The 22,411-nt window shown below is 44.7% G+C and overlaps 1 protein-coding gene across 1 annotated transcript; it reads left to right on the forward strand.

Moving 5' to 3' along the window:
- Positions 1-9,619: 9,619 nt before the first annotated feature.
- LOC146833180 (keratin, type II cytoskeletal cochleal-like) lies at positions 9,620-21,667 on the forward strand. Its single transcript, XM_085600836.1, has 9 exons — positions 9,620-10,111; positions 13,094-13,311; positions 14,468-14,528; positions 15,416-15,511; positions 16,537-16,701; positions 17,763-17,888; positions 18,288-18,508; positions 19,755-19,789; positions 19,888-21,667. The coding sequence occupies exons 1-9, from the start codon at positions 9,647-9,649 to the stop codon at positions 20,142-20,144; spliced, it is 1,644 nt and encodes a 547-aa protein (XP_085456962.1). The 5' UTR covers positions 9,620-9,646; the 3' UTR covers positions 20,145-21,667.
- Positions 21,668-22,411: the final 744 nt, after the last annotated feature.

Consider the following 22,411-nt stretch of genomic DNA (forward strand, 5'->3'; position numbering starts at 1 on the left):
GGATGGGCATGTCTGTAACATTTGAAAAAGTGTGGAATAATGTCTTTCGAAGTGAATGGATAAAGTATTGAAGAAGTTTGGAATAAAAATATGGATTAAACATGGACTACTTGATGAAAATTGGATTATTGTGAATAATAAGACTTTTGTTCAGAAGGCTGTGCGACTTGCAGTTGGCACAGGAGAATGTGCCACATATCTAGTAAAATAAACATGTTGACAGGTTTAAAACTTCCTTTTAATACATATAAGTCAGCCCTAGGGTAAGTCCTAAACAGCCCAAATGGCAGGGTGCAGTGTATTTAAAAAGTTGGACATGTACTTTTAAGTTTCACGTGTCCTGGTAGTAAAAAATCTCTGGAATATGTCTTGCATTACTACAAGGCCTACCTCTTCCAGAGGCTAAAATGGGGTTACCTTATTTCATTTAATAAGTAATAAATTTCAATTGGTTTCAAGTAGGAATATCAAGTTTGATTTCTAAAGTATTGCAATTTAAAACCCACTTTCATGATAAAGTCGGAGTTTAAGTCACAGTTCTAAAAATGCCACTTTTAGAAAGTTGGCATTTTCTTGTCCCAACCATTTGGTGTCTGCAACCTGTATCCTGGGTCACATGAATAGGTGTAGCTGGCAGTTAGTCTATGTGTATTGCTTCCCGACAGTGAGGCAAAGGGGAAATTACGTGTTGTCACGATGGGCCATATCCAACTTAATGGGAGGGGAGGGGCGGTCACCTACGACACTTGCACATCACAAAGACTCTGCCTTAGCACAATCACAAAAGATTTGGCACTGGCCTTTTGTGCACCCAAAGAAGCTGGGGCCGGTACAGGGTAGCAGTAAATGTAAAGCACCTCTGGAGGTGGAAACCTCCAGAACCTTCTCCTACTTCAAAGCTGCCACCAGGTATAAATATTGAACCCTCAAACCCAACTCTTCAGTACACCTCTGGATCTGTGGAAGACTCAGAAGGACTGGCGGCTGCTCTTCTGCAAGAAGGACTATTACTCTGCTGCCCTGTTACTCTAAAGTCCTGATGGCCTGCTGCACCTGCTGCCTGAGTGAGAAGGACTGGCCCTGCAGCTTGAACCCAGGACCACCTGAGTGACTCAAAAGGCTAGGTGACTGGCCACCTGATCAGAGTTTCAAGGACATAAAAAGCTCAAACCATCTTAAACACAGCAATTGGACTCTGCCTGCTGTGAGTCTTTCCGCCGAAGTGGTGCCACCCCAGTCCAGGACCACTCGAAGTGAGCCTGAACATGCTCTGGCAGACCAGCTGTCGTCCAAGCAGGACCAATGCAGTGGAACACATCGCCTCGCAGCTCGGCACTGTCACGACTGCTGCATGACGCATCCCGGATACAGAACTTTTAAAGCTCCTCAGAACCGACACTTCATGGCACCTCCTCGATACAGGACTTCTTATCGCAACCCCGCAATCCCTGTGACCTGCCACTGTGTGACGCAGGACCTTTCATTACAGCCCCACAGCTCCCCAGAATCTCCACTGCACAACGCATCCTCAATGCAGGACCTTGCATCGCACCCTGCAGCCTATCACAACCGCCACTGAGTCATGCAGCCCAAAGCAGGATCTTGCAACACCATGCACCCCAGATTTAAGATACTTTGTTCAGGGGGCTTAACTAGGGACCTGCATCCATCCTGCGCTCCATCATGGTTGTCCTGATAGTGGGTGTTCTAGTTAGTACCTCACTCTAGGTGTGATGTACGAGTGGCCTAAAAGAATCCCATTCACAAAACACAGCTAGCCAGGATGTTTCTGTTACAGTGCCAGAGCTATTATAGCGTTCAAAGCTAGGCAGCACGGCAAGCCAATATGTACTTCATTGTAAAAAGTTAACAGATTTAGAAAATGATAGACATCACCATAGTAAACCTTGTTTTATGAGCTTATTATATTGGATTTTATTATACTTAAGGCGTGCTTATGCTAACACCCCATAAAAACCTCTACCAGGCAAAGTGGTTTATTTAATTGCAAAGTCATGTTTAAGCAACAATCACAAAGCCACAGATGAGGGCAATAAAACATACTTAGAAGCAGTTTTAATAAAGTTGAACAGGTCGAATGGCATAAGTCAGAGCCACCTATGAATTCATTTGAATAAAAACAACCTCCAAAGAGTGCAACATATGTCTATGATAGTGACACTCCTTTAAGAGGTGTCCCTCTTTGTTGTTCTGAGTTTCATAAAACTATTTTATTGATATTAAGCAATTGAGCACATGAAACTTTATTGAGCACCAGAAAGTGTTTACAATGTTATTACTTGGTACATTACAGCATTTTCGTTTTTTGTTGTGTCTTCTTAGCCAAATAATTTATTTGTAGGGTAATACGCTTGAGTGTGGATAACAATACATCAAGATTTATTCTGTGCACATGTACAACCAGTAATGCGTGCTTATAAGGTACAAAGTTATTACCTGGAGCAATTACTTTCTAAAATGCAATTTGAACTATCATATTAACTAAAACATTTCCTTACCCTCCCACCACCCTCCCTCCTGGTCTGCCTTTTTATTTTTGTAACATTCAGCCTGTTACCATACATCTGCCTAGATCCCTTTGCTCCCAGTTATTGGTGGTGTGCTGTCTGGGTTCAGAGATGACCTTAACAAGTCTGTGTCACGTGTGATGTAGTATTATGTATATATTATGGAGTAGGAGTGACGGGCCCAGGTGTAAGATGTAACTGTCTAAAATCTTCTAGCATGCGGTCCCATTCTAGGGAAATGGGATGTTTCCGTAGTCCTCTCACCTCCTCTCATCTATTTGCCTCACTCTCGGCCCCACACCATCAGATCGTATCCTCCTGCCACATTGTTAACGGAGGGCATCGAGGAGATTTCCATCTCGTGGTAATCCCTCTTTTGGCTAAGATAAGACCTAAGGCGGGGAATCTCAACTGGACCCCTAGAGCACTAGAACGTTTGCGGAGACCCAGCAGGCATTCCACAGTGTTGTCACGGATCGTTAAATGTGTGGTCTCTTCGAGTGCTCTTCGAACCCCACCCCAGTAAGCACCGAGGCAGGGGCAAGCCCATAACATATGGATAAAGCCCGCTTCCTCTGCCCTGCATCGGGGCAACAGTTTTGTGCCTCAGGGAACATACACTGAATGCTCTTTTGGGTTAAATAGGACCTATGTAGCACCATTGTTTGTATAAACGTAAGTCGGGCGTTACGGGATACCTGTTTGGGATGTTCTAGGATACTCGCCCAGGCTTTGTCAGTAATATATGTGTCTGTGACTTCTGCCCACTTTGCTTGGAGATCAGTGAGTGTGATGGATGCTTGCGCCCTAATACCAGTGTACAGCCATTTCATTAGGTGGCCTCCCTTCTCCATGTAGTATAGCAAGTGTACTAACTAATGTTGCGGAGGTTTAATGCGCTGGGGTGCCCATGTTTCTCTATTGTAGTGGGCAACAGCAGCATATAGCAGATAATGGTGATCTGTTGCTCCGGTGGCTTGCACAAACATGCCATCCCCAAAGAGCGATCCAACCTTCTCCACTCCAGCCTCCGCCCAGTCCTGTAGTCGTACCTTCGTTAGCCTTCCCCCAGGAAGTGGTATACCTAATAACGGGATATTCCTCGCATACAGGGTTTCCCCCGAGGTATATTGTAAGGCCTTCTTCCAACATTGGAGTGCGGTTGTTAGTAAGGGAGGTCCCTTCAACAGGAGTTTGATTTTGGGGAGCAATAATCTGTGAAGGGTTCTGCACTCTAAATCTCGGGATCCGTAGCCTATTTCCTGCAGGTTTCTGCCTGCTGTCCAGAAGGATAACCACTGCAGTTGGCATGCATAGTAGTAGGCCCTGAAGTCTGGAACCCCTAATCCGCCTTTGTGGGGTTCCAGCTGCAATTTCTTGAGGCTAACCCTATGCCGGCCTTTCCCCCATATAAGCTCCAAGAGAAGTTCATCTAATGTTCTGAATACAGCTTGTGGGACTATTAGGGGTAGGTTTACAAAAAAATATAAAAGACGGGGGAGCATCACCATTTTAGAAATGGCAATCCGCCCCATTGCCGATAATGGTAGGGATGCCCAGAAATATATACTTGAGCGTATGGCTGTGATCGGCCGCATTAAATTACCATTGAGTTGATCAGAGTGCGCCCTGTATACACGGATCCCCAGATATTTAAAGGTGTTGTGCGCTATCGGCAAGTTGTAGGTGCCAAAAGGAAGTATGTCCGGACATGGTCCGTAACGAAATTAAAAGGCGTTTGACTTTCCCTCATTAATGGCTAGGCCCAAGATACGCTCAAAGGTATAGAATATACTGGGAAAGGGTTCCGCACTAGCTATCATGTCGTGTAAATAGATGAGGATGTCATCTGCATTTATTGAAATTAAATGCGTGGTACCATTGAGTGGTATCCCTAGCCTCTCGGCCAATTGCTGCAGCGCTATCGCTAGGAGTTCTAGCGCCAAGACAACCAATAGGGGCGATAGAGGTCACCCCTGTCGAGTGCCCCTATGTATAGCGTATTCACGGGAAATATGCTTCCCAGTGCGTGCTCTAGCGGTGGGATTGGTGTAGAGCAGACGTACCCATTGGAGATAACCTGGAGGGAGACTGAATCGTCGTAAGGCTGCAAACATATATCACCAAGTGATGGAGTTGAAGGCCTGACGAAGATCCAATGCTAGACAGCCCGCATTGGTGTATTCCATTATTCCATTGGTGTAGCCGCCATGACGTGGTGTAGCTATCTAGTGTTTAGGGACGTACTGCGGGCTGGGAGAAATCTGCATTGTTCCCTGTGTATAAGGGTATTTAGGGCTGGCAGGAGGCGGTTGGCCAAGGTCTTACTAAGGATTTAATATTCAGTCGCTATTAGCTATAAGGGTCGGTAACTGGATAAATCGGTGCCATCTCGTCCCGGTTTGGGGAGGGAGATGACCAGAGCTTGCATAGTGGATTGTGTAAGATGACTGATGTCTAGGGCCGTCTTATATAGTTATTCTAATTTAGGGACAAGAGGGTCTGAATAAGTTTCATAAAATTCTTGGGTAGGCCATCAAGCCCGGGGGATTTATTACAGTTGAGGCCCTTAATCGCCGCTCGTATTTCATGCTGGGTGATGGGGCCAGAAAGCTCTTCCTTTGTGTCGTCTCTAATACTGGGGAACGTTAGTTCATTTAAGAAGTCCTCTAATAGCACGTCATTAGTATGTGTGAGGACAGCATAGAGCCTACTGAGGTAACAACAAAAGGCCTTGTTTATCTCAATTTGTGTATGCACCAGACCCCTTTTGGTGGGTGCAAGAATGCTGGTGATAATGGGTGGTTCTGGGTTGTCCCGCATAATCCGGGCCAGCAGCGTACCAGACTTGTTGGCCTCAGTATGCTTCCGCTGTGTAAAGTCCCGGTGGTCTATGACATGGAGATCTTCTAGGATCTCTGCATGTCGAATGCGGGCCTCCTGCAAGGGCTCCCTTTGATCTGGGTCCGACACCGCTGCTTGCTCCAGGTCTGTCATTTGGGTTTCTATATCCATAAGGCGTTGGTGTATTTCCTGTCTAGCCCCTACTATGGTCCCAATTGCCGAACCCCGCACTACCACCTTAAGTGCATCCCAATCAACGAGGTTGGAGGAGGCTGTATTTCAGTTTTCGGACAGATAATTTGTGATGGCCGTGGATAGACTGTTACGGAACAGAGTGTCTTCTAGGAGCTGAGGCCATAATTCCAGGTGGAGACTGGGGTGGGGACTCTACCCCATGTGAGCGTGAGTTCCAAAGGGTTATGGTCAGAGAAAGTCTTAGCTAAATAAGTGGAGTGGTGTATTTGTGTAGTAAGTATGCGAGACCCTAATAACCTGTCAATCCTGGTGTGAAGTTGGTGAACTGGTGAATAAAAGGAATATTCCCTGTGTGTAGGGTGCAAAAATCGCCAAATATCAGTCAATTCCCAGACGTTCATCCAGGTTGTGAGGAGATCAGCTTGTTTGCGGGCGCCAGCGCCATGTAATGGAGGATGAGATCTATCTAAGTCCACATCTAGAACGGCATTACAATCCCCACCCAGAATCCAAGGAATTGTGTCCCACCCAATTAGAGCAGTGCTCAACCGTTGAAAGAATTTGTCTTGATCGAAGTTCAGGGCATAAATACTGCCCAGAACCACAGGTAGCCCATCCAGCATACCCCTCAACAGTATATATCTCCCCTGATCATGTACGCGGTGATCTAATTCTTTGAAAGGGACCCCATGGCGGATCCATATAGTTGCTCCACATGCAAAGGCCGAGTAATTAGTGGAGAACATGTGACCTCTCCATTTTTTGCGGGTCGTCAAGGCTTCAGAGTCAGTAAACTGTGATTCCTGAAGGGAGACAATATGGGCCTTCTGCCTTAGAAGATAAGCGTGAACTCGGTGCCTTTTGTGTTCTGCCCCCAGACCACGCACATTCCAGGTCAACAGGTTATAAGAACCCAAAGTGGTGATGTTATTGGACATAGGTGGGTAATGTGAACAGGGCTCCTCCTAACAGGGAGCCAATTAATGTTTGCAGACCAGGAGTGCCCCATTCCCTTCAAACCAAAAATACTTGGCGCAGCCATTGAACTGTGTTGGGCCAAACAAAAAACTACAACATTTGTGTACAATACTACAGTGCGTTCGCCATGTGGGGGGTCGTTGCCAATGGCCATATTAGAATTTCTCAACTACTGAGCTCCGGTAGTTCGACAGAGCCCAAGGGGATAAACATGATATATCAATTAACAATCATAATCGCCTAGTAGGGGGCCACTGGGGATTTAACCTAAAGGCGGTGGGCCTCCCTGGCTGCAACAAAAAGGCTATTATCAAGGTTTGTAGGCTCCGGTTATACAACTATGAGGAGGAGCAGTACAGCATGCCAGTTCGTAACCTTGCAATTAATCACAGACTATCAACAAACAGCATAATTGAGCTAAGACAAAAGGATACAGGTATACTGTGTAGTCCCACTAAAGTTTCTAGTGTTTCTTCATTGAGTTTAGTTGAAACGACATAGTGGACCACGTCAATTGTCTACCAGATCATCCACAGTTTGGGGTGTAACGGAGGGGAACAGGGTGATGCTGTGATCCGAGTCTGAGTGAATGGTATTGCTGTCTTCAGAGTCCGACAAGATCTTGGAGTTGTCTTCTCAAAAGGAGCCAGCCAGGACCAGCGCCTCCGCTGATCACGTGTCGGGCCGACTATCTTGGTGCTTGACTTGCTCTTAGCACAACGCTGGGAGTCGCATTTCTGTGATTGTGTGAGGCCACGTCGTGATGAGCCGGATAGTCTGTCCTGACTGGATTTCAGGCCCATCACCTCCAGCCATTCCTCCGCATCATTCGGGCTGTTGAAAAAATAAGTTTTCCGGTTGTGAATGATTTTCAAACATCTTGGGAATAGAAGTGCGTATTTGAGTTGGGCAGCACGTAGTTTCTTCTTGACTGCTTGATAAGAGGACCGTTGGCGCTGCACCATTATGGTATAGTCGGGGTAAAACGAGATCTTCTGATTCTCGTATTGGATCATTCGTTTTTCTCTCGCCTTTTTTAGGAGTACATCACGGTCCCTATAATTAAGTATTTTGACATTCAACGGTCTGGGGGGCGCTCCCGCCTTTGGCACTCCAGTAGGAATTCTATGTGCCCTCTCCTCACAGAAGTATGGGGATAGGCCATCTTGAGCCACATATTCTTCGAGCCATGTTTCTATAAAGTCTGCCGGTTTGGTGCCTTCACTACGTTCAGGAAGTCCAAGTACGCATATGTTATTGCATCGATTTCTTCCCTCAGCATCTTCGACTCTGTCCTGCAAGCCGGTGACCTGCTGCTGCAGCTGTTTTATTTGTGTATCATGTTCCACAAGTTTAGGTTCCATGCTGGATAATGTTTTCTCCTGTTCGTGGACTGCATCGGCGAGTTTCCCATGATCCGCTCGAAGGAGGTTGAGGTCAGTCGTGAGAGACCCAATTTGCTGCTCTATTGCTCTGCGCGAATCTCTAACCTTCTTTAGGATCAGATCGAGTTAGTCAGGGGGTAGATTGCCCGGCTCTGAGGAGGAGGCGCCAGGCAATAGGAGCCTAGCCCTGTCCCCGGGCGTCCCGGAGGGCCCCTCCGCAGCCGTGGTATTGTCCAGTACCTTCCCTTTAGGTCTTCCCATGATGGCTGCCAGGGGTTAATGGGTGCTGTCAGTGCGTGAGGGGTGATAGCGGTAGAGGAGATGCGGTTCAACGCAGCACCAACCCAATGGCGCAGTCCCAGAGGGTATGAGTCCCAATGGTGCTGGGTTCCTACTGGCCACACTCAGTGGATTCATGGGTGTAGCCACGGATAGCCCCAGGCCTACCCGTTCAAGTCTCCCTCATGTCCTGCAACTCAATATGTGGTTTAAGATATGTAGTGTTGCCCCTTATGGCTGCCAGATGGTCTCCTACCTTCAAGGAGCGAGGTCTGCTGTGTGTCACTCACCCTGCTTCACCAACGTTCGGTAATAATCTCGGTGGCTTTCGTCGGCTGGCTCAGTGTTCTGGAGTGTATTCGTGCAGTGAGCCTGCCAGACGCAACTCTGCTCAGTACTGCCCGTGGCCCTCCGCCGCTCCGCGCTCAAGCGACCTACACACCCAGAAAAGGCCACTTCCAGGGGCCCACCGCGACTCCTGGTATCAGTTATACCGCTCCGCAAGGCTGGGACCAATGCATCGCTTCCTCTGCCGCTCCCGAGGCCCCGGAGGTTCCCACTCTGCCACCCGCAGCATATTCAATATCCAGCGTTAGCAGGAGACAGCCCAGGACATCACGCAGGGCGAGACCGTGGGCAAATGAGTGTGAGATCCCCTCACCCCTCATGCAACAGGTGGCAACAGCATCCGGGGGGCACCGCCGTCTGCCCCCGCAAGGTAAGAGTATCAGCGTGGCGGGGGAAGAGACAGGCCCCCACGCAGTTTCGTGCAACAGCACTACACACCCCCTTCCACCCTCAATCTGCCGCCCTCAGATTCAAGGGTCCAGTCCTACCCCCACACGGGCCCTGCCCCAGCAATCCTCCACTCTGCAGGGGCCTCAGTGCTGGTAAAAACCGCTGCTCCCACAGGGGCAGCCGTTAGGTGCCCCCTCACCGTTCTTCAGCGGCTGTCCTCCACCGCAGTGAGAAATGGCATGGGCATAAACCAGTGCATGATTCATGCAATAGTATTAAGGAATGATTTCGGCTAATTTTGGTAAAATGCCAATAAGACTGTACCACCCATGTGCCTCACTCTTGTAAAAATGAACCTTCACAGAATCATGGCTCACTGTTGCAAAAGATAGCCTTTATCTGAGTTATCAGAAGTGAAACTAGGTTATTTTGCATCACTAGCTATTAGCAACAAATATATAAATTTTATAGGAAGTGCTAGCTGTGTGCCAGGGTATTGCAACGTTTAACAAGCCAATGAATATGGGTTTCTGCCAGCTCAACACATACTCAACAAATTATTACAATAAAAAATCCTGTTCTTACTCCCTCACAACCAAGCCCAAACAAATACATATAAAAGGAGGTGAGTGCATCTCTCAAAGCAGAGGCACTTGCTTTCCTCAAGTCGTATTGCCATTCCACTTCATAGCCATCAACATGTCCCAACAATCGACCAGTGGGAGGCATGGAAATAGTGGCAGACTCTGCTACAGCTCTCACTCTGTCTCTCGTGGAATAGGAGGGGGTTCTAGACACAGTGGTGGTATCAGCTTTGGTAGCAGAAGTCACCACAATCTAGGGACTGGCAAAAGAATGTCCACCAGTGGCAGTAGCAGCAGTTATATGGGTGGCTATAATTCTGGTGGTGGAGCTGGAAGCATCTTTGGTAGTGGCACAGGCGGTGGAACTTCTGTTAGGTTTGGTGGTGGAGCTGGTTTTGGGTTTGGGGGAGGCTCTGGATTTCCAACTTGCCCACCAGGTGGCATCCAGGAAGTTACCATCAATCAAAGTCTCTTGGCCCCACTCAACTTGGAGGTTGATCCAAGTATCCAAAGGGTACGAACACAGGAGAGGGAGCAGATCAAGACGCTCAACAATAAATTTGCCACCTTCATCGATAAGGTAAGTCCTTGGTCTCCAAACCTTGATATTCACTTTTATTACTATGAATAGAGCAACAACCATCAAGACCATTGAATCTTTGGTTATATATTTTTCGGGAAAATAATTTCCATCAAGATATTAAAATTAATACAAACTGCGATAAATAGGCCTGCTTTTAGCTCCCACACTTTATTCAATTTGCTATTACATTTAAAAGCAAGCAAGACCAATAAATGTCTTTTAGAGCTGCTAAAATCTCAGAAACGAAAAAGATTGATAGAAAAGCACCGAACTAGACATATTAAAAGGATTTTGACACTTCTTAATTAATTTATTAGAGCCTGCTTGTTTACAAAGTTATCCTTCCTAACAATGTAATCTATTATTCATTATTGTTAATCATATTTCTAATTATGCAGCACAGTTTTCACTGTTTAATGTATAATTTTGATTTTTAATGACACATCTGATGTTGCATAGAAACATTGTTTTGTATCCGATCATTTTGAGAATCTAGCTCATTTACCAGTAACTGACATATTTTTTACTGGATAAATGGACAATTGTACAGGTTTAAATTAACTGTACAGTAAAGTATTGATTGATACTGATATATACGCATTATACATTCAATCCATCAAAGCTTGGAACTTAAAAACAGAACTGTCACTGATTAAAAAATGACAATATTTCCAACTTTATCAAAGATGTCACAGTTGTTCTCCAATATGAAATAATAAGCAATTTTTACTTTACAGTTCTCGTAGTCCTTCAAGATTTCACAATATAATTTGAAATAAAATGAATAATTTTCATTCCGCCAGTACTTTCACACAATAGTAATACCTATTTTCAGGTTCTAATACCATAATCCAATATTAGTTGAGTGGTTTCTCCCATCTTTTTAGCAAATTAGAGAGAACATGTAAGGCCAAAATGCAATTCCTTCTAAATGCATGCAAGGTGACAAGCACAAAAATGACCATATTCTTCAATTTAGTTAGTGTAACATCTTGAGGGCATGATCCCAAGGCAAAACTTCCCTTAGAGAGATGCCGATTAAAGGTAGAACATTAGAGTACCATAATTTTCCTGGATTCTGTTTTTTTTTTAATACGGATAAATGCAGGCCCAAAAGAGCTATCAAGAATTCAGTTAAATCATTGATGATTCATTTTATCCTAATATCTGCTTATGATCAATCCTGGTGTTGTATGGACTTGTGAGGGCTTATCTGACTAAAACATTGAAAGAGCTAAACCAATCACTGTTCAAAAGGAGAAACCTAGAGAGGGGTTGCCATATTATCTACCATTAGGAGATCTCATTAAATTGCTTGAAAAACGATAGAGAACGATTTGTCCACTCTTAGCTGCATATTAGCAGGTATGATTTCAGAATCATCAGCAACATAATTAGAGTGCAATTCCGTCCTAAATGACTTCATTGAAGTGGACTTTGGTGACATGCAGATTTTCCTAAAAAATCCTCCCTATACTTTAGTAAAAGCATTTAATTTGTTGTGTCCCCATAACTAACTGCCATTTTTTTCCCTCTGGACCTACAATGAGGAAGATATGGGTCTCGTGCATATTTTTAGTTATGTGCTAATATACATATATCTATATATATATATATATATATTGAGTTGTGTAGGATATTTCACTTTTCAGTACTTGCGACTGAGACGGCTCAGACACCCCCTTTTTTGCAAAGAGAGTGACAGTGTCTAAATTATGACTGTTCAATAGAAAAGGATCCCTTAAGGGAATATTATGGTCCCACCACTAAGCTCTTTGACTTTGGTGTATCCACCTCTAGTTTGCTCATCACTGGCCTTGGAAAGCAAAGAAAAGCCTATGCAAATCGTTATTTCCTTGCCAGCAATGCACTATCATCCATAGATAAAAAAACACAGCATGAAGTGATATTTTCTCTTGGGCTATCTACTTCATACTAGCTAAGCACCCAGGCATATGATTAAATAAATAGATTACATTGAAGTGGGACAAATAAACAACCATGGTGAGCACCCCTACAAATGGAGAAGTGTTGTAGCCATACAGCATCACAGTGCAGTTACTTGTGTATACTACAGGTATTCCTTCTATTAGCCTTTCAAGTACAGTACAATGTTTCTAACATATTAACAAATGTGAAAGGCTAAGACCCCCCCCCATTTCTGACGAACATATTTCATGACAAAATAAAACAGATATAATTCCTGTTCAACAGGGCCTAGTTTGTGATGAAAGTCGGCCAGCTAGGTTTCTGTGGTTCTAGTAATCAAACAGTCCTGTAATCTAGAGGCAAATATTTTCCTAAAGAATTTCTTTGATCCATCGAACAATGAGATGGGGCAGTAGTTAACCAAGTTCATAGGATTATCCTTCTTGAATATGGACACAACAGATTCCGCTCTCCCAATGACAATACAAGACTTGATTCCTGGATTTTATTGAAGAGTGTTGTTACCAATACAAACCAGGTATCCAAATAAGATGCAATGAAATCTTTTGTCACAACTTTAGGACCACTAGTCTTTACATTTCTCTAGTCTTCATTAGTCTCCTCAACTTCTTTTAATAAAATGGAAGCAAGATGAAATCTAGGAGGTATCACTGTGCTAGTTATTACCCTGCCCACAATCCCCTAGTGCTACACTACCATGGAGATTTGGTGCATTATACTTCAACACTAAAATGACATTCTAGTATTTTTTCACTTTCTTTTATCCCTGATCTCTCCTTTGCTTTTCTTTGCCATTTATTTCTTCCTATAGTACTTGTTACTACACAACTACACGTCCTCAAAATCTGGCACCCGCCTAATTCTGTACATCAAATGGCTGATATGAATGAATTTCCTGTTAGCATGTTGGTAACACTTCTGTGTTTCAACTCCAACACCATTCTAATGCCTACAGAAAGTGATCTGACAGCAGCTGTACCTCTTTACATCTTTCTTGGTTGTTTAATTTATATACTCGCTGGGTTTCAGGTACGATTTCTGGAGCAACAAAACCAGGTTCTGGAGACCAAGTGGCATCTTTTGCAGGAACAAGATAACAAAAAGGGTCCTGGAAAGGGTCTTGAGTCCTTCTTTGAAGCATACATCAGCACCCTAAGGAAGCATCTGGACTCCATGACAAATGACAAAGGTCGCCTTAGCGGAGAATTGAAGAACCTGGAGAACCTTGTTGAAGAGTGCAAGACCAAGTAAGAGAAACTCCAGCATACTGCACAAACCTAGCACACTGCACAAACCTAGCACACTGCACAAACCTAGCATACTGCACAAACCTAGCACACTGCACAAACCTAGCACACTGCACAAACCTAGCATACTGCACAAACCTAGCACACTGCACAAACCTAGCACACTGCACAAACCTAGCATACTGCACAAACCTAGCACACTGCACAAACCTAGCACACTGCACAAACCTAGCATACTGCACAAACCTAGCACACTGCACAAACCTAGCACACTGCACAAACCTAGCATACTGCACAAACCTAGCATACTGCACAAACCTAGCACACTGCACAAACCTAGCATACTGCACAAACCTAGCACACTGCACAAACCTAGCACACTGCACAAACCTAGCACACTGCACAAACCTAGCATACTGCACAAACCCAGCATACTTCACAAACCCAGCATACTGCACAAACCCAGCATACTGCACAAACCTAGCATACTGCACAAACCTAGCATACTGCACAGACCTAGCACACTGCACAAACCTAGCATACTGCACAAACCTAGCATACTGCACATACCCAGCATACTGCACAATCCTAGCATACTGCACAAACCTAGCATACTGCACAAACCCAGCATACTGCACAAACCTAGCATACTGCACAAACCTAGCATACTGCACAAACCCAGCATACTGCACAAACCTAGCATACTGCACAAACCTAGCATACTGCACAAACTTTGCACGAATAATGTATAGAAGATCAATAATTACCTGCAGCTGAAGGAATAGCTGACTACTCTGAAGTTGGGAATATGTGTTACTAAAATGGGCTCTTTCGTTATTTACAGGGGATAATCACGCTATCTAATAGATTTTCAGGAGGGTAGCTTATCTTGAGAAAAGTGTATGGCTTTATAAGATTTACCATAAAGGATCATAACCTGAACTTGATTGAAATTCATTGCGATCAGTGTCATTTCACTTTTGCATTTTGGATGAGGCATTTCCTCTGCCACCCAGCTTCAAGCACAGCTTGTGCTTGTCCACCTTTCCTGATGGCCTTGACGTCGTCCATGCTGCACTTTTGTTGACTTTGATCTTGAGAAGAGGCTGTGCTTAGAAAAACAAACCATTGCTTCAATCCCTCTTGCTTTTGACAGATACGAACAGGAAATCAACAAGCGCACAAATGCCGAGAATGAGTTCGTGGTGCTTAAAAAGGTGAGTGAAGCGGCTTTTAATCGCAAAATGATGAAAACGGATGACAAAAACAACCATTTCAAGGTTTTAGAAACGCGCTGTATAAACCATTTGCAAGAGTTTGTGGCAAAACCCTTTTATCGTTCAGATACATAGAACTTCTATGAGGGGTGAAGTTGACAATATGGAACGTATCCCTATATGGCGATCGACTGAATCAGATAACAGCCAAGCAGACCTGTGTGATCCTGAGAAAAGTAACCCGCAAATAACTGCCGGGAGCTTATTAGTCGCTCCAACATGAAGGGAGGTGGCCACTTCGTTGGCATGGCTAAGTCCACCGCATCCCCACTGCCCTCTAGGGTCCTTTCCCGTCGTCCTTCACACATGACCCGGAAGTGGTGATCAGAAGGGTCTATAAATCCGTGCCACCATGGGTGCATCCTCTTTGTTCCATGGTTGCCCCATGGATGGTGGCGCACCAGGCCGATGAAGGTATCCGAGTATGCAAGGCTGTCATGAAGGGGGAGTCGGGGTGGAGTCCGAACTTATGGCATAACTGAATGATCATCCTGCAGCGTCAGTATGATTTTCTGCATGCTTTTTTCAGGTTCAGGCTTTCTAGTCCTACCTCAGAGTTGCCCACGGTTGTATGATTTCATGGGTGTGAACAGTTCTGGTCGTGAGTGCCCTGATGAGGGATGGCGTGTTAAAGAGTTGCCTGGGCCTACTTGGAAATCCCACTGAAGTTATCCCTGGCTCTTACGTGTCACGCTAACCCTATGATGGTATTTGGGTAGGACAATGACATTGCACACGGGAGCGCTCTAAGCTTCAGTGGTCCACAAATTCTACTTCTTGCTGTTGCTGGTAAATTCTTCCGATGATCACTTGCTTCTTTTCAACAGGATGTGGATGCTGCCTACTTGAAGAAAGTGGAATTGCAGTCCAGGGTTGAAGCACTATCTGACGAGATCCACTTCCTGACAAAGATGTATGAAGAAGTAAGTTACTGAGCCCTGTTCTCCCCAGTCAAAGCACCACTTGATTAATACATGAGGCACTCGTGTGTGTAGGGACAGGAGGCAAAAGCACACAAATTATGCAGGGTTGGACTGGAAACTAAAACTAGTCCTGGCCAACATGTTCAAAGCAGCTACAGAATGCAGGAGGGCAAGACTAGAATGTGGCCACAGGGGCATAATTGAGTCACGGTAGCCATCCTGCTTTCAAAGTCTGCAGTTCACTGTGCAAATGCCAGAACAGCAGAGGAAGCAGAATGGCCACTTAGCCTGACATTTGCCTGAACACGACACTCCAACGTGTTGTGAGTAGAAATGTAGAAAGAATACATGTAGGATGCAGTGACTTGTTATGATATGGAGAAACCAGTAGCACACATGATCAGATCACTTGTACAGATAGGTGACAAGCGGCTGTAAGGTACTCCGTAGGGGAGCCCGTGCGGATGGGAAAGAGAATGCATCAAGACATACTTCTGTTGACATGTGATAGGCAGAAGGCAGACCATACCTCATTGGCCTTTGGCTGGGTCTGGTCAAATGTTTTTTATTACATTAATAAGATCTCCAATTGTTACCACTTAGGGCTGCCTCTTATTGATTGATATGTATGGGCCCATCTTCTTGCTGGGATAAAAGGTTACCCTATATTGGCATTCATTAACACACCATTTGCTTTTTCGTTGAAGCTGATATCCAAAATTGGGCTGCCATAAATATCCTTCCATTGAATAAGCTAATATTGTCCAAATGCAGTGGTTGTGTGCCTGACCATGTCTTCCTGACCACTCGTTTAATGCTGTGCGTGTAAACAGTGCTGAAAGCATGGCACCCACTGCACACCCCTTTCTATGTTGAAAAACTACAATGCCGCTCTTCAGCGAAGCCAGAACCCAAACAAACAAAGAGGGCTCCCCAAGGTGGAAGGATGTTCAGCAGTCTGGATTCCGTGTTATTAGAGATTTGTTGTACATTTGATCCAAATTTGTTTGGCCTGTGTTTTTCAGGAGATCAACCAGCTGCACTCCCAAATCTCAGAAACCTCGGTTATTCTGTCCATGGACAACAACCGCAACATCAACTTTGACAGTATCATCGCCGAGGTGGAGAATGAGTACAAGGAGATCGCGAAGCGGAGCCGGGCTGAGTCAGAATCATTCTACCAGCAGAAGGTGAGCACCAGCTGTCATTGAGAGGAATAAAAAGGCACAACTGCAGGAGCACAAGCTGTGTAATATAAAGGATACTGTCATTATTTTTACCCTCAGGGACCATTGAGGAAATCTGCTCCAGCAACCAAATTTTAATACAATGGAGCTTAAATAAGTCACATAGCAAAATTGATGAGGCGCAATGTAAATGCACTCACTTGATCGCTCCATACACTATCCCATCAATCTTTTATAAATTAGCCCAAAATTGTTATTTTGTGACACATAATGTCTAAATTGTTTTCAATAATGCAATCCCTCTGGTGCTGTGCAGCTCTATGAGCGGGTGCCAAGCTGAATGTCTTAATAGGTGAGGCTGGAGCAGTTTCATTGTGCGCATCATTCGGGCCACTGGCTCCTGTGACCCATTATCGATATTGTTGGGATGAAAGAGGAGTCGTTGATCTTTCATTCTCCCACAAGTCTTGCCTCTTCGGAATGACCACCAAGAACCGCTTTCGTCTCTTCCATCGAACACTGGTCGTTGATCATCAGTAGCTCCTAAAGTCCCCCAAACATCGTCTTCTGGCTGATTAGTGACTCTAGTCCTCAGCCATCACACTGACTTTTTCACCCAATGGGTCATTACTTATGAAGTCACGTCATGACAGAAGAGTGAGATCTGGCTCCACCGTTTCTTCTTCCGTCTGGCCAGCCCTCATTGTCTGCCTTCATTTTAGCCCCCTTTCCTGTTTTGCCGCAGCAATGAAAGTGTTTTCTGTGTGGACCAAACTCCCCTTTCTTATATCTTTCATAAATTCTTTTTGTGCCAAGCAAAACGATTCAAGGGAGCTCCTTATCTAAAGCCTGAAGAACCAGGATAACGTTTGCACTTCCTTCCCATTACCACTAAAAAAGGACACTGTTCCCCGGAGAGTGTTTCCAGAGGATGAAGGCCCACGTACAACATGCCAGCTCCTTGTATTGTGTCATTCCCATAGCAAACAATAGGCAAGAGATGCCTGCTCATTGTGAGGGCACCACCGTCCACCCCGACCCTAACACACAAGTTTTACTTTCAGTTTCAAGAGCTGCAGAAGACAGCGGGTGACCACGGCAACGATCTGCGCAGCACCAAGACCGAGATCAGTGACCTCAACCGCCAGATACAGAGGATGAAGGCAGAGGCAGAAACTGTGAGGAAACAGGTACAGTGTGAGATATATGTCAACTCAGCTCAGAATGAGTTCCACATGAACAAAGCCACAGTAATGTTCTAAGTAGTAATACTAGCCATGACTAACGACTAGCAAGCAGGAACGCCCGCATTGTTCAGGAAACAAGCAAAGCAGGTAAAGAAATAAATACCATATAAAAACAGGTATGAAATATACCTCTCCAATAAAATTTGAAAATTATAGATATTGCTACAGTTGAATTCGTTTTATGGGCTCATTTCAGTTTTGTTGTTTTTGAGGTGAGGTGCTTAAGATCAGAGGTGGCAATTATAGTTTCCAGCACATACAAGTGAACTTTCTTGAGACAATATGTGACTGGTAAAAATGTCTGCTTTAATTAAGAAAGAGCGCATATATTTTTTTCCAAAGGTTGCCAAATTGCAGGCGGCTATCACAGAGTCAGAATCGCGTGGGGAGTCCGCCATCAACGATGCCAAAAGGAAGCTGGCTAACGTTGAGGCCGCCCTACAGAAGGCAAAGGAGGACATGGCGCGCCAGCTGCGTGACTACCAGGAGCTGATGAATGTCAAGCTAGCCCTTGACATTGAGATTGCCACCTACAGGAAGCTTCTGGAAGGAGAAGAGTGCAGGTGGGTGCTAAATTGGATGTCAACTATTAAAGACCACTTCTTATAGGTAGGGGAATATATAGATGTCTATGCAGGCCCATGAATGACCTCTGCTGCAGACCGCATACAGTGAAGACCAATGAAGGCGCTATATTTGAGGATAGAGAAAGCTCATTTTGACTCACCGTGCATTCATCTGGGGAAAAGGGGGTGGCTTAGTAGAACGGAGGAGATTGGCCTCAACTGAAATTCAGGAAAAAAAATATTGGGAGCAAACTATAAGTTTTGCTGGAATCCAGATTTAAAAACACTGGGAGCCCAAAGGAAAATTACTGGAAGGCCACTGCCCTTCTCAGATGAAGACAGAAGACCGAGCTTGGATGAAGTGTTGAAGCAATATTTACCTGTAGTTCCCGTAGAGAGGCTAGAGTAGTGAGAGAGTGATACAGAAGGAGCAAGGGAGAGACATAGACAAACATAGTAAGAGAGAGCACAGATGAAGACTATGGGACAAGCACAGATGATGGATGGCTTACTGAGTTCAGAGACCAGCCTTGAACTGTAGTTGCAAATTTAGCAGGGGTCATGGGTTAGACGGAGACGAAAGAGGGATAGCTTAGCTGTGGAGGAGATAATCGTTCCATTGATGACCATTAGTTGTGCTCTGTTTGCTAACATATCCACTCTGAGATATGTATTATCGAAGAGATTCATGGGCTACATTTAGCACATGTAGCTTAACATTCCATCCCTAGAGGGACAGCATTTTTCTTGAGAAAAAAAAAATATTTGTGTGTGTGACTGTGCAGAGTAGGTGCTGCATAAAATGAACAATTGCAGAATGCAGAGCGGACATGACACTTAACTTTCCCCTTTGTGGGTAGCCTTCAGTGAAAAAGCAGTGGTTAAAAAAGGGGGGAGCTTCTGTCCTGCAAAAACATTTGAAGGACTTTGTAAGTGGTGGCATGGCAGACCTGTTTCTGGAAGGAGGCCATCCGGTTTGCATTGGTTATCTGAACCCTGGCATGTCAGGATTTGAAGATCATCCGTCTATTTTTCTCTTCTCTTTCAATGATGCTGGGCAACCTTCCTCGCCTTACTCATTTGTTTCACATCTATTGATGAGCTTGGTCTATGTGTCGTTTTGTAGTGTCCTGTGCAATTTCTGTCTTCATGATTCCGATGCACTGGCCACATAGCATGGACGTACTTCCAATGATCTTCTCATCCTGTGATTGACAAGTCTATCCTTGTGTCTCCTTTACAGGATGTCAGGAGACAGTGCCACCGCCGTGAGCGTCTGTAAGTTTCTATAGTATTTCATTTTGGGAAGAAATATGGGTTTCTGTCATTTTTAGTCAATTAAATGATGTTGATGTCTGTCTATGATTTATTCGCAGCTGTGGTCAGCAGCTCAGGAGACGGCACTGGAGGCTCCATGGGTGGAGGCTACGGAGGCAGTGTTAGCGGAGGCACTGGAGGTGGCTTCAGATACGGCGTTGGTGGAGGCTCAGGAGGAGGCATTAGCGGAGGTTCTGGCTATGGAGGAGGTAGCGGCGGAATGGGCTTCAGCAGCGGAAGCGGACGTAGCGGTGGCTCTGCAGTTGTGAAGAAGACCTCATACTCCATGCAGTCCTCTAGCGGACGGCGATACTAAATGACCGACGCTCCGACTGCGCTGATGACTTACCCTGAAGAAAGATCTGAACCGCTAATAACCAGCAACAAAACTGGACCTTTTCAAAAATGACCATTGTTGTTCTGTCCGCTCAAGGAGGCTCACGCATTTCCCAATCCAAAGGCAATCCAAAACTGTGCTCTTATTCCCCAAGGCAGAGTCATAACATCAAAACACAAATTCTTTGAAAAGTCTAGAGTGGTCACTTACATAAACCTAAATTGCTGAGTTTTCACGTGTGTATTCTGAGGGCAGTGAGGGCCTATGTACCGGATTCCAGGCTCAGATCACGATTTCCATAACAAGTATCTGTGCTGAGCAGCACTTTTCACACACTGGTCTAAGCCCCAGTTCGTACAATTGACATTACAACTAGTTCAGAGTAACACAACAAATGATCTTGGCCTGATTTCAATGGTCTAAAATGGCAGTGAATGAAACTACAGTGAGTTTAGGCCGCAGTCCATGTACGTTGATCATTGACTACCTGAATAAAGAAAGATGTAACACTTGCATTAGGTCACACATTTTGTGTGCCTTATCTACAAAATTATAAAAAAAAATCCTTGCATGGTAGGCATAATTTTCTCAAAATCCATGAGTATTATATGAAACGCAATTTGCTGATCTTCAGTATAACATTTGCACATAAAAGCGTACCTCATGTGCAATAATTACCTGAGATACCGACAGGAGGCTAGTTTAGGCACACAAAGTCTAGAACAGTTTTACAGTTCTCAGGAGAATTTTTCTGCTGGAACCAGTCTCCCATGCGATAATATTGTATGTAAAAGGTTGATCAGGAGAAAAAAGTTACATAAAATACACAAAAAACAACAATCGGTGATTATGAGAAATTTCACGTGCATAACACAGATGTTACCCCTGTTTACTTATAGTAACTCACTCCGTTTCCTCTAAGTGCATCTTGGGCTGTCAACCATGAATTTTGTTCTTAATAAACCTTCTGTGGAAGTCCCTGTAGATTATTACCGCACTAAATGAGCAGATGTGCTCACAGTAAGGCCCACTGAAAAGAATAGAGGAAGGAAATAGGAAGTAACAGGCTTGGTGCTAGGATAGGGGTAACCCTACTAATGGTTGTCATGCATCCCTTTGTAACAGAGATTGCTGCATAGCTCTCACATTCCTCAGTTCCAAGGCTGAGATCCCCAACAACATCTTCTGATTGCAAACTCTTCATACAGACACTAGAAAATCATAGACTTCAGACTGGTCTTTGACATAGGCTGTTTACCACTTAGTGAAGAGCCAAAGGGAAGTCATTCTATTGCTTCTCAGTCTGGTAGATGGTTCACAGCTCGTGGTCCGACTGTTCCAAAGGATTTAGCCTGTATTCTCTCAAGTGGACTACCAGCCATTTCTTTTGCTTAAGCTAAGCCACGTTTTCTGCCACTGCTTTACTGCATTTTTACTGCATGTTTGCACTTCAACATGGTGGTTCTTCATTTTTGTGTTGAATAAAGGCTGTTTTCATCGCTTTACTTGGTCTTATTTGTACTGTGTGAGAGAACTACACGTAAGGAGGGTTCTATGAACAGAATTAAATACATCTACAATGGTAAACTTCACTTGGCCACTTGCTGGGTCCTAGTATTATCGCAACAACGGGTGATGAATGAAGGGGGGGCAGTGTTTTTGAATCTCTGACATATATATGACTACATCTCTATTCGGACCATAACACACTGCAAATATGACTAGGATGGGGGACGCTAAGAGCTCCTACCTCATATGGCGACTACAGCCAGCAATGCTGGATAACCAAGTTTTTATGGAAGAAATGAGAGAGGTTCTAACACATTATTTTGAGGAAAATTGGGGAACTGTCACTTATAGGCAAACTGAATGGAAGGCGCTCAAGGTGGTAATCAGGGGCCATGGCATCCGGGTGGTGGTAGGAGTGCATGCTACATAAAGACCTACTGCACACAGAGACATCACAAGGGCCCCTTGAGGCAGCAGCTCACTCCAACCCTGTAGAGCAGCAAACACTGACTGAGGCTCTTGTTTGCCATGCTCACCTAATAGAACAGCTACTCTGCTTGGATTTCTAGGGGCTCTCAGGCCAAAATGCATGCTAAGGGGGACAATTCAGGCTACTTACTGGTGTGGCTTTTGTGCAGCGCGACACCCGCAGTTCCCATCACATTGATTAAGGAATCCCCGACTCATACACTCCCTACCCAAGCAGGCAGATATACACACAGCTTTCATAGTGCACT

The sequence above is a fragment of the Triturus cristatus genome, chromosome 4_2 (assembly GCF_964204655.1).
Source record: "Triturus cristatus chromosome 4_2, aTriCri1.1, whole genome shotgun sequence".
Lineage (NCBI taxonomy): Eukaryota > Metazoa > Chordata > Amphibia > Caudata > Salamandridae > Triturus > Triturus cristatus.